Source organism: Morus notabilis, unplaced genomic scaffold (assembly GCF_000414095.1).
Source record: "Morus notabilis unplaced genomic scaffold, ASM41409v2 Scaffold689, whole genome shotgun sequence".
In the NCBI taxonomy this organism is placed as follows: domain Eukaryota; kingdom Viridiplantae; phylum Streptophyta; class Magnoliopsida; order Rosales; family Moraceae; genus Morus; species Morus notabilis.
The window spans coordinates 56330-68375 of NW_010358342.1; the positions used below are offsets into that span (position 1 = coordinate 56330).

Sequence of the window (12046 nt, forward strand, 5' to 3'; positions counted from 1 at the left end):
TTTTTAGTTTTTTTTTTTTTTTTTTTAAAATGTCGCTGGCGGGGGGGGGGGGGGGGGGGAAAGAAACTACAAATTGAAAATTCTATTGGTATTTAATTATATTGTAACGACCTTCAATTTGTGACCAAATATGAAGGCATGCTGAAAGTGTGAAATAAGTAGTCTATTGGTAAAATAACAAAGGAGATGTATTAGTAATCCGACTGTTGCCAAGCAGGTATCTTGGTGGAATATTTGATATCGAGTCACTTGTGGAGAAGTTACTGCAACAACTTGCAAGCAAGCAAATCATACTTGTGAATGTGTATGACACTACCAACCACTCGGACCCAATCAGCATGTATGGTTCAAATGTTACGGATGATGGGTTGCAGCATGTCAGCAGCCTAAATTTTGGGGATCCTTTCAGGAAGCATGAAATGCATTGCAGGTAATTAATAAAATTCTTCTCGGGTATCTTTGGTCCGAGCTTTCATCTCATATGGGTCTCTTCATCACTAGATAAAGGCTGCATTGTTGTTACTTGTACCCTAGTAACCATAGCTTTCTGTGCAAGTTTCAATGCGTTCGTAGTTGGAGTGTAAAATGGTTGGTCATTTCACAAACCAAGTTCCTTCTTAATTCAGGTTCAAGCATAAGCCGCCATGGCCGTGGTTAGCAATAACAACCTCGTTTGGAATTTTGGTGATTGCCTTGCTTATTGGTTATATATTCCATGCAACTATAAACCGAATTGCTAAAGTGGAGGATGATTACCATGGAATGATGGAGCTCAAAAAACGGGCCGAGGCAGCTGATGTTGCGAAATCCCAGGTATCTACTACTTGATAGTCACGGAATAAACATTTCTTGTCGGATTTTCTGTACACATGTTTTCCCTAATCAAGTTTGAATCCTCTGTAGTTCCTTGCCACTGTGTCCCACGAGATCAGAACTCCGATGAATGGTGTCCTTGGTGAGTTCCGCAATTTGTTATTTATTTGATCTCAACTTACATCTGAATCTTTAGAATGAAAGACAATATCCAAGGTACGCTCGACATAAAGTGACATGGTAGTTCGGTTCTTTCCTCAGGAATGCTGCATATGCTTATGGACACAGATCTGGATGTAACTCAACAAGATTATGTCAGAACTGCCCAGGCTAGTGGTAAAGCGCTAGTCTCACTTATAAATGAGGTTTTGGATCAGGCAAAGATTGAATCCGGTAAGCTTGAACTCGAGGCAGTGCGCTTTAACCTGCGGGCAATTCTTGATGATGTTCTGTCGCTGTTTTCTGGGAAGTCTCAAGAGAAAGGAATAGAGGTAATATATGTTTCCTTCTTTTGATGCCTTCTCCCTCCCCTCTCATCCAGCTCCTCTCCCTAATTTTGTTGGCTTCTTTAATTCTTCGTTGCCTGATATCTTGACTTTTTGGAATTTGCATGACAAAATTTGTTGAAAGAGCAGTTGGCAGTTTACATCTCGGATCAGGTTCCTGAAATGCTAATCGGTGATCCGGGAAGGTTTCGTCAAATTATCACTAATCTTATGGGAAACTCGATCAAAGTAAGTATATAGTCTGGATTCTAAGCTTCGGAAAATCAAATTCTGCAATCTATCAGAATATGTTCAAACTGTAGTGCTTTGTGGTTAAAGTTGAGTTCCAATCTCTGCGTTTCAAAAGAAATAATTAAAAACAGATTGGTGATATTGAAAGAAAGTGATGTATATCTGAAAATCTTATTTTGCAAACCATTCTCCGTTCATAATGGTATTATATAAACTAAAATGTAAATCTAGGCGCAAATTCTGTTCACCGAAGTAAGCAATGGAACTGTTTGGATGATGTGCAGTTCACAGAGAAAGGGCACATCTTCGTCACGGTTCATCTTGTCGAGGAGTTGATCAACTCAATTGATGTTGAGACTGAAACCTCCTCGAAGAACACCTTGAGTGGTTTTCGTGTTGCGGATAGACGTCTTAGCTGGACAGGATTTAGAGCTTTCAGCCAGGAGGGGTCCACTTGCCATGTCTCATCATCGTCCTCTGACCACATCAACCTCATTGTTTCTGTTGAAGACACAGGGGTAGGGATCCCTCCAGAAGCCCAAGCACGTGTTTTCACTCCTTTTATGCAAGTCGGACCATCCATCTCCCGGACACATGGGGGAACGGGTATTGGGCTGAGCATAAGCAAGTGCTTGGTTGGTCTCATGAATGGGGAAATTAATTTCTCGAGCATTCCAAAGATTGGATCCACCTTCACGTTTACCGCTGTTTTTACCAATGGCTGCTGCAATTCAAATGAGTATAAGAGCCAGCAAACCAACAACCAGCCAAGCACTTCATCCTCAGAATTTCAGGGTATGAGAGCTGTGCTTGTGGACCCCAGAGCTGTTAGGGCAAAGGTGTCAAGATACCATATCGAACGGCTAGGAATTTATGTTCAAGTAGCTCCTGATTTGAATCAGTGTATGTCGATCTTAAACAATGGGAACACAGTTGTAAATATGATCCTTGTTGAACAGGAAGTTTGGGATAAGGATTCAGGGGGTAAAGCTCTTGCTATTAGTAAATCGAAAAATGATCAAGGGATTTCTCCAAAACTGTTTCTTCTTGCAAATTCCATCGGCTCTCCTAGGGCAAATGCTGCAAGTTTCGGTGTCTATGCTCCAATTGTCATCATGAAGCCCCTAAGGGTAAGTATGCTTGCTGCCTCACTACAACGTGCAATTGGTGTTAGTAACAAGGGTAATAATAATCCCCGTAACGGAGAGCTTTCCAGATTATCTCTCCGCAATCTTCTTAGCGGGAGAAAAATTCTCGTCATTGACGATAATAATGTTAACCTCAAAGTCGCTGCCGGTGCCTTAAAAAGATATGGCGCCGATGTGGTCTGCGAGGACAGTGGAATAAAGGCAATCAAACTCCTTAAACCACCCCACAATTTTGATGCTTGCTTCATGGATATTCAGATGCCAGGGATGGATGGGTATGTGATAATCAGTATTGCTTTATGCCTTTTTTAACTTGAAAATTAATGTTATTATTCTCAATAAATCTCTATAGAAGCAGTCTTTTACTAATTATTATTATGCTAGTTAATCCAATCTTTAGCAAAGTATCTAATCCTTTTGGCCCATAGGTTTGAAGCTACAAAGACAATTCGTGCAATGGAAAAGGATTTTAATGATCGAACTCAACATGGAGAAGTCACTACTGCAGAAGTTTGTGAAAATATTTTGAATTGGCACGTGCCCATTTTGGCCATGACTGCGGATGTGATTCAGGCCACGCACGAGGCGTGTGCAGATGCTGGAATGGATGGATATGTTTCCAAACCATTTGAAGCCGAGCAGCTTTACCGTGAAGTCTCGCGCTTTTTCCAGTTTGCTTCTTCAAATGGGAACATCTAGAGATGCTCATGCTAATGAACACGGTGACAACATAAGCACGAGTTGGTCTTCGAAGAAATTTTGGGAACGTCTAATGACTCATACTTCTTCTCATGAGTAAGTTTCTCCACTAACCAAGATTTTAATTGTTGCATATACCATAGTTGTCCATTACATTGTTGTTGACTTCCTTTAATTCTCTCCAGAGAAAAAGTTTGCTTTGTGGCATGAGTGTATATAGAAGGGCCCTGCTTGATAGATTGGTTGAAATTTGAGTTTGTGTTCATTTTCCTATGAGCCAAGGTGATTGTGTTCATTTTCCTATGAGCCAAGGTGATGAGATCTCAAAGCAGATTCATTTTTCCTTGTAAAGTTTAAAATCTGGGATTTGGGATTCCAGTAAAACTCTTCAATGTGACTTCAAATCCGGAACTTCTACTTCAAAACAATGCAGAAGTACATCGACATTGGTGTACCATAGAAGCTCGGAGTTTGTATTCTCCTCGCAATGTTAATAATAACAAGAGATACAGTGGACAAAGAAATGTCACCCTTTATTCGAATGTAGTGTATCATAGAAGGTTTCATTTCGATAGAAAGATTCAAACTAGAGCTTTTTATTTTTTTGTTTTCTTCAGAATCAAAGGGGAAAATGAACAATATGTACCTTTCATCATTTACAATAAGGGAAAAGAAGGGTGTAATCTTAGCGAGTTCATTTTCCCCTATTCTAAATTTTTTCCCAAGAATTCCGAAAAGATTGTGTAAACTCATAACTTGATGTAACTAATATAGTGTACGAAATTGGAAATACTCTTGATTCTTGTGGCATCTGTGATTCTACATTTCTTACTGTGTAAAGTAAGTTCAAGAAGTAGTACATTTTTCTAATCGAAGTTGAAATGCCCTGCATTTCCAAGAGGGTCATTATTGCAAATGTTTTGGAGATTTGACTTGGGATCATGCTTTGATATTAATATGTAACGCCAATTTTGATGGTCTACAAAAGTACAAAAGCTGCAATTTGCACTTCCATTCGCAGCTTCCACATATGCATCAATCATGCTCACAGGGACTCAATAGTGAGTACCAAACTATGTCATTGTCAATCGAAGTGTTTAAAAATGTATCTTGATCGTGGAAGGTTTTAGTTTTTTTTTTTTTTTTTTTTTTTTTTTTTTTTTTTTTTTTTTTTTTTCAATTGGTGAATTCTCCATTGATTTTTTTCCCTTAATTTTGATAAAATAAATAGTTGTAACGTGTTTCACGTAACTCATTGATTTTGAGGCATAAGGCATTTACAAACTTTATTGAAGAGGTAATTTACTTATAAACTTGCCAACTCTTTTCTTCTCTTTTATTTTCTTTTTTCGCACTAATCTCTTTTCTCATTCAAAAAGAGATTTTAAAGTAAAAGACTGGCTCAGATTCGAAGTTTGCGGACGTTGACTTAATTTTTTTGCAATCACGATCTCTTTAGTTCATATATTTCATAATTTTCTAGTTGACTGCAATTACTATTTAGTTATCTTCTCAAAAAGACTATAAATTTACTCAAATATAAAAAGTGAAACGAACCTTTTTCCCCTTTATTATTTATGATTCTTCAAAATAAATACAATTTAAGATTATGTGGATACAATTAATAACCTCATTGCATGTATTAAAACATCGACTAATCTTGACAAATATCTCTTAAAAGTGTATGAGTCATGACTTTTACTCTTTATTCTTGATTCATAATTTTTTTTAGTCAAATAATTACACTAACAAAATGATATTTATCAAGAGTACGAGATAAAAGTCCAGACTCATGCATTCTTAAAAATGAATTCTCTTTTTTTTTTTTTTTAAAAAAAAAACTCATTTTAATGGTGATTATCACACTTTTCATTTTTCAACTAATCACAAATTCTCGTATTCAATTTGAAAGTTACTAACGAACTATAATTTATAGCCCCTATATAGTCATACATGTCAATTTCGAATTGGTTTAAAAAAGGAGAAAATAAAAGGTACCACTTAAAATTTTACTAACTAAAGTGACATAGTTAAATAAATCAGTAAAGATAAGTTTAAACGGTGCAAATTTATATTTTGAGTGGTACAAATGTAAAGATAACCAAAAAAAAAAAAAATGATTGCATACATAATTTTCATTTAGAAAAATAAAAATACTGATCAACACTAATTAGAACCGATGTGTTTTCATCAAAACAAACAGAAACGAAATTAGACAAAATGGAGAAAGGCCACAAAAGAGAAATAAGCCCATGGATTTAAATTCTTAACAAAGGCCCGAAAACTAATATGTATTCCAAAAATTATAATAACAATAATAATTAAAGGGATAATGAGGGAAATAACGTAAATTATAACATTTTTTTAAATAGTAAATTGTAGCATAATTGTATATTTTAAGTTTTAAACATTATTAAAAACTCAAAAATACTCATAAACCTCCTTTTCCACCTCACTCCTCTCTCTAAACATCTATTTTTTTAAAAATAGTAAATTATAACATATTTTTTAAAATAGGTAGATTATAGTCAAGTTCACCATGATCGGGATTCGTGGCTGGCTCCAGCGACCATAGACCATTTTTCGGCGACCTGTGACTATTTTTTGCCAACCATTTAACACTGTATTTACTGGTTAATACCGTATTTACCATTGCAACTATTTAACACTATATTTACAGGTAAATATTGTATTTACCAATAAATACCGTATTTACTAGTAAATATCATAATTACCCAAAAATTTGACCATCAACTTTGGTGATAGTTTAACATTGTATTTACTAATAAATATCGCATTTATTAATAAATATCATATTTATCTGAAATTTAGGCACCAATTTTGCGACCTTTTAACATTGTATTTACTAATAAATAATGTTTTTACCAGTAAATATCGAATTGATTTGAAAATTCAACTACTAACTCCGACGACTGTTTAACACTGTATTTACCGGTAAATACCGTATTTATCTAAAAATTCTACCACCGACTTTAACGATTGTTTAACACTGTATTTGCTGGTAAATACCATATATACTATTTTTATTCAAAAATTTGGTGATCGGCTCCAGGGACTAGTAAATACCGTATTTACCGGTAAATACCATATTTATCTAAAAAATCTAACAACTAACTCTGACGACTAGTAAATACCGTATTTATCAAATTGAGAACTAGATTCAATGAAGCATTTACTGGTAAATATAATATTTACCAATTCACAAAAAATCACAGATCTCATATTTACAAAAAAAGAAAAAATCAAAACCTCAAATCTCAGAAACTACAAAAATATAAAATAAAAAAAAATCCAGATCTCAAAATCATAAAAAAATCACAAAAAATCACATTTCAGATTCGCGACAAGCATCGGCGTTTGTCAATCTTTGCTATTCTTTCCCGGGTAGAAATTTCAAGAAGTGAATGAGGGCTAGTTTAGATACCCGACGAGATCTCTGGTTAGATCTGTTCACGATGACGCGATCTGATTTGCGAGCGTGGCTTCAGTCTTCTTCTCTAATAATGTTTCGCAAAATCGGTGAATCTGTAACAAGATCTGTTCGCGATCAGTATGATTTGGCTTACGAATGTGGCTTCGGTCTTCTTGCTCGACAATGGTTCGCGATGATCTTTGGTTCACGTTCTCAACACTTGGAGTTCGCAACAGATGCGATCTCAACCATGGCGCTTGCTAGATCTAATGACACTCGCGATCGAAGTTCATCAATGTCTGAGAAATATGGCGGCGGAGGAGTAGAGAGCCGCAGAGGAGATAGGGTCGCGGACAGTCGTGGTGGAGAGAGAGGAGCGAAAGGGACTAAAGAGAGAGAGTCGAAAGAGAAGATGACGAGGGAGAGAAAAATCGCGAGATGGAGAGAGTATGAGAAGAGAAAAAATCTTAAAAGTAAATTTAGGAAACAAACAATTTAACATGAATGATATACTTTAATTTACAAAGTTTGATATATTATGCTATTTGCTTCAAAAGTATCTATAAAATATGCTATATCCTCTATTTTCCCATAATTAATTAAATCACGAGTATAAATACAATGATCTCTCGGGCCTGTTTGTTACCGTTTTTGTTTTCATTTTTTACGTTTTTTGAAGCAAAAAATTGAAAACAGAAATGAAAAACGCGTTTGGCGAAGTTTGTATTAGAAAACAAAAACAAAAACATTTTTGTCTTTTTGTGAAAAACTGAAAACGAAAAAAATACGTTTTCATTTTCACGTTTTCGTTTTCTGAAAAGGGATTTCAGTTTTTTTTTTCTTCTCTCTCTTCTCCAGCCGAAGAAGACGCCGGAGAACGCCCACTGTCGCTCATCCAGCTGGTGTCAGCACCCCCCCCATTTTCAGAAATGATTCCAAAATGAAAATAAAAACGTTTTTGTTTTCATTTTCATACAAAAAATAAAAACGTTTTGGAACAAATTCCAAACGCACCCAACGTTTTTATCTTTTCAAATGTGTTAATTTGTGGCTAATATATTTATTTATATATTATTAATTTTAATATTATATACATGTTTTTAAAAATTAAACTACTAAACACAATTTTTATTTTTTTTAAAATTAAAAATAATCTCAGAATAAAATTACCAAACGCATTTTTAAAAATAATTCTAAAATAAAAATAAAAACGTTTTTATTTTTATTTTTATAAAAAAAACAAAAACGTTTGAACCAATTCCAAACAGCTCTCGTCTCGTCATTTCCCACGAGTAATATATATAACCCCCCTCCCCCCCTTCTCTCTCCTCTCTTTCTCTCTCCCCCTCTCTCTTTCTGCGGCGAGTGTTAGCGTTAAGCCTAAGCAGCAACAGCGGCGGCGGCAGCGGCGGAGATGGATCCAGATGCGGTGGCGAAGGCATTCGTGGAGCACTACTACTCAACGTTCGACTCGAACCGTGCTAATCTGGGGACGCTTTACCAGAACGAATCCATGTTGACCTTCGAAGGCCAGAAGATCCAGGGTTCTCAGAACATCGTTGCTAAGCTCACTTCTCTTCCCTTCCAGCAGTGCCAGCACTCCATCTCAACCGTCGATTGCCAGCCCTCTGGCCCCTCCGGCGGCATGCTCGTCTTCGTCTCCGGCAACCTCCAGCTTGCCGGCGAGCAGCACGCTCTCAAGTTCAGCCAGGTCGTCTATTTATTGATTGATTTGCTTTTGTTATGGTTTTACGGTAAATTTCGGATTGGCGTTTGTTGATTTGATCTGTTGTTAATGGGAATTCGTTTGGACTGGAAAAATCATTTATCAATTATCTGGTTTTGGAGTGGTTAGGGTTTTGATTTTTACCTCTTGATCTACTTGATATTCAAGCTAGAAATCTAGGGCCCATTTTTCCTAAACTTCAGCAGCTGTTTTGTATTCGGTTCATAATCATTGTGTTCCACATCTTCACAAATGTTCTTTCGATTTTGATTTTGCTAGTTTGTTTTCGAATCCTATGCAGATGCAATTCCAGTATAGCCTATAGGCTTCGCTTTCACATCACCGGAATTTTTTCATTATAAATACTTCGTATTTGTTAGGGAAAACGAGCTTATTTGTTCGGGATTTCTCGTCTTCCAGCAATTTTATAAATAATCTATGATTCATGTTGTTTTTATTCATATTTTTTGGTAAAAATGTTTTCTATTCGTTTGGATGGTATTGTGGTATGTGTGTTTCCAATGGGATAGTTTTTGGTGATATTTTTGGGATTGCTTTGTGAGATTTTTTCCTAGTTAAGTAATAGTCTCTTGCAATGCTATGTATGTATATACATAATTTACAAGGGTGAAGGAGGTGGAAACTTGGACCCTCTCATGCTTCTTTTCTTTTGAAGGAAACGTATGTTGATTGGTGTTTATGTTAACTATTCTTCAATCTTTATTGGTGATATGATTCATCTTTCCATATTTGCATTCTGGGGTTGCTTGATTTGTTTCCTGGACTATATCATGCCCCTCTTTTTTGTTTGTCCTTTCTGTTATGCCATTGTTTCCGTCGGGTAACCAAGTTTCTTGTCATGGTTTCCATTTTCAGATGTTCCATTTGATCCCAACAGCGGCGGGCAGCTTCTATGTCTTGAATGACATCTTTCGGTTGAACTATGCTTGAACACGACTGCTCTTTTTCAACAAAACCGCGGGGGTTTTATAGTCAATTGTCTGGAAATGAAACAAGTTTGCTAGTTACTGTTTTACTTTAGACATCTCAAATGGAAAGTGGGATTTTTTTTTTTAATTGAAATTGTTGGTTATGTTTTAACCTTTTGCAATGTGCCTGTCCTATCTCCGGAATTCAGAGTTTCCTGGTTGTGATTGGTTGAATGGATGTATGAAGCTTTCCTGCAGAACTTTTTGAAATGAATTCAGTATTCAAGGCTCCAAGGCCTTTTTGTTGGTATATAATGCATTTTCGTACAAGTTCAATTTTTAGTATCATTAGCAAAACAAGTTCAATTTCTAGTATTGAGTCAGCTTACACTGCCAATCATATCTTAGTTATTTTGGTTTATGTCACATAATCCGTTTCATAATATTTTATAAAGCAGGAGATTGGTTTGTTTGGAGAATGGCATTTTGATACGTTCCCAGTCACCTTCACAAGTAATGCTACTGTATTCATGGCTACGAGCCTGAGTGCCAGTAGCCTTATTCTCTTTTGAAATGTGATCGACGTAATTGTTTAAGTCCAAATCGCATCTTTCTTTTCTTCGCACTTGGGAAAAAAGGGTACTTCCAGGCTCCAGCAGAAAGAGAAAACCTAAATAAACAGAATAGAATAAAAGAGAACCTTCTTTCTTTTTCCGACTCTCTCAGCATATGAAGACCAACCAACGTTTAGAAAAACTGCTGCTGTTTTTCCCGGCCAAAGAAAGACATGTAGAAAAGGAAAGAAGAAAATCAAAGGAATAACACCCTTTTAAGCCCCCCAAAAGAAAGGGAATAACTTTGAGCAATATTCTTTTGCAATAACAATGTAACATAGTTTTCAATGACTCGCAGGGCCTTTTACGTATTCTTTCCTTTGCTCTTTGTTCTTGCTGTGTAATATTCTATCCGACCTAAATGGCTCTGCTAGAGTCGCCCTGTCTCTTCATAAAATGTGGAGGTATCATACTAAACAAGAATAGAACATATCATTCACGTAACAAAAGGTAATCCATCAAAGATCCCTTAAACGAACAACAAAAAATGGTCTCAATCCTTTCAACATATTACACAAGCAAAGAATTTGAAAGACGAGTATTTGCACTTTTGGAACCTCTCTCTCTTCTTAATCAGGAAGAGAGATGCTCAAGGTAAATCCTAAAAACAAAGGACTACATCAATCTCAATTACCGTTGGTACTCAAATCCAGCAATTCCACGCGCGGTATCTCCGGAATCTTGAGCGGAGGAGCTTCAATGTGGCTGAGTTTGTCTTCATCCTCACGCTGCCCAGTTTGAGGGCGTTTCAACATCCCTGCAAGCATACCTCCCAGGTACCGAAACGGGTTCCTTATTCCTTCACTTACTCCTTCTTTAAGCTTCAAAATGAGAGACACCTCGGATATTTGCCAAGCAACAGTGACGACAATCATGATAGAGAGAAGCCAGTGAGTCACAGAGTTCTGTTTCTTGATCTTCTTAACTTCTTTCACAATCTCTTCTTTGTCAATATCATCACGTTCACCACCAGCATTTTGATCACTCTTTATCTCTTTTCCACCATCCCTACTACAAGTTTCTTCCTTTGAAGCCTCGGGTTTGTCAAGAGCTCTCGCTGCTTTTAGTGATTCCAACTGCAGTTGAATAATAGAATACTGATTTGAAAAACACTATTTTTCGTCCTCTCTAATGTGAATTACTCAAATTTACCAGCCAAATGAATAATAACAATTACATACATATTATTGAGGCATGTGAACTGAAAAGAAAACAAATGATTAAGTTGAATCTAGCAAGTTAACGTGTGAGTTTAAGTAGTATTAATCTTAATTAGCACATACAAGTGTTGTTTAGTCTAGTCGTAAAAAATGTTAATTATCAACCATCATATAAAATTAATGGAGACTTTTTTTTTTATTATTATTTTTTAATATAGAGAATCTAATACAGCTAGAACCTCTAAGATCCGTAAGAATAAAGTAATTATGATTAAAATCCAGTAACAACAAAAAAAAACCTGAGAAAGCAATCTGGAGAGAAGGAGCTGTTCATCGTCGTCATGATGATCATCGCCGGAGATTTCTGACTTCTTCTTCCTCTCCTCAATCAGCCTCTGGATCGCGACATTCAGAAGCTCCACATTCTCATCTCCAGAATCCATGGCTTTTGATTGATTGATTGAGAGAGAGAGAGAGAGAGAGATCAAAGAAAAGGAAATTTTCTTACTTTGCGAGTTTGGATTCTTCGGCTGGATGATTCGGTGAATACAAAAATCGAACCTTTTGGAGTTCGACAATTGGCATGTTTGGCCATACGCGAACGACACGTGGCTTGTGCCCATCGTGGCTCGGCGTTAGTGGTTAGTCGTTTTGCTTTTTCCTTGTTGGGGCTTGCGATGGCCGGTGTACAAAGTTACTGATACGACGTCAATATCCTTGTCGTTTTAGGTAGTCCTGCTTTTGTTTGGATATATGTATTAATAAAGTATAAGGAATAAAAATGCAA

The 12046-nt window shown here is 36.4% G+C and overlaps 3 protein-coding genes across 3 annotated transcripts in view; 2 read left to right on the forward strand and 1 right to left on the reverse strand.

Moving 5' to 3' along the window:
- Window positions 1-4207, forward strand: part of LOC21400439 (histidine kinase 3) — a 7039-nt gene extending 2832 nt beyond the window's left edge. The window contains exons 4-11 of the mRNA XM_010092336.2: window positions 218-430; window positions 627-813; window positions 904-955; window positions 1075-1304; window positions 1449-1547; window positions 1835-2973; window positions 3127-3493; window positions 3583-4207. Of these exons, the coding sequence (XP_010090638.2) occupies window positions 218-430; window positions 627-813; window positions 904-955; window positions 1075-1304; window positions 1449-1547; window positions 1835-2973; window positions 3127-3397 (2191 nt within the window). The 3' untranslated portion in view covers window positions 3398-3493; window positions 3583-4207. The remainder of the gene's footprint in view (window positions 1-217; window positions 431-626; window positions 814-903; window positions 956-1074; window positions 1305-1448; window positions 1548-1834; window positions 2974-3126; window positions 3494-3582) is intronic.
- A 3945-nt stretch (window positions 4208-8152) lies between these two features.
- Window positions 8153-9793, forward strand: LOC112090481 (nuclear transport factor 2B). Its single transcript, XM_024161853.1, has 2 exons — window positions 8153-8541; window positions 9433-9793. The coding sequence occupies exons 1-2, from the start codon at window positions 8245-8247 to the stop codon at window positions 9505-9507; spliced, it is 372 nt and encodes a 123-aa protein (XP_024017621.1). The 5' UTR covers window positions 8153-8244; the 3' UTR covers window positions 9508-9793.
- A 719-nt stretch (window positions 9794-10512) lies between these two features.
- LOC112090480 lies at window positions 10513-12028 on the reverse strand. Its single transcript, XM_024161852.1, has 2 exons — window positions 11559-12028; window positions 10513-11175 (listed from the first exon to the last, which is right to left on the reverse strand). The coding sequence occupies exons 1-2, from the start codon at window positions 11880-11882 to the stop codon at window positions 10726-10728; spliced, it is 774 nt and encodes a 257-aa protein (XP_024017620.1). The 5' UTR covers window positions 11883-12028; the 3' UTR covers window positions 10513-10725.
- Window positions 12029-12046: the final 18 nt, after the last annotated feature.

Bases quoted from the DNA above. Each gene is read 5' to 3' on its own strand.
- LOC112090481 (XM_024161853.1), top strand. From the start codon at position 8,245: ATGGATCCAGATGCGGTGGCGAAGGCATTCGTGGAGCACTACTACTCA. The intron at 8,542-9,432 runs GTCGTCTATTTA...TTCCATTTTCAG, and splicing joins ACGCTCTCAAGTTCAGCCAG to ATGTTCCATTTGATCCCAAC.
- LOC112090480 (XM_024161852.1), bottom strand. From the start codon at position 11,882: ATGGGCACAAGCCACGTGTCGTTCGCGTATGGCCAAACATGCCAATTG. The intron at 11,176-11,558 runs GTTTTTTTTTGT...ATTCAACTGCAG, and splicing joins TCTCCAGATTGCTTTCTCAG to TTGGAATCACTAAAAGCAGC.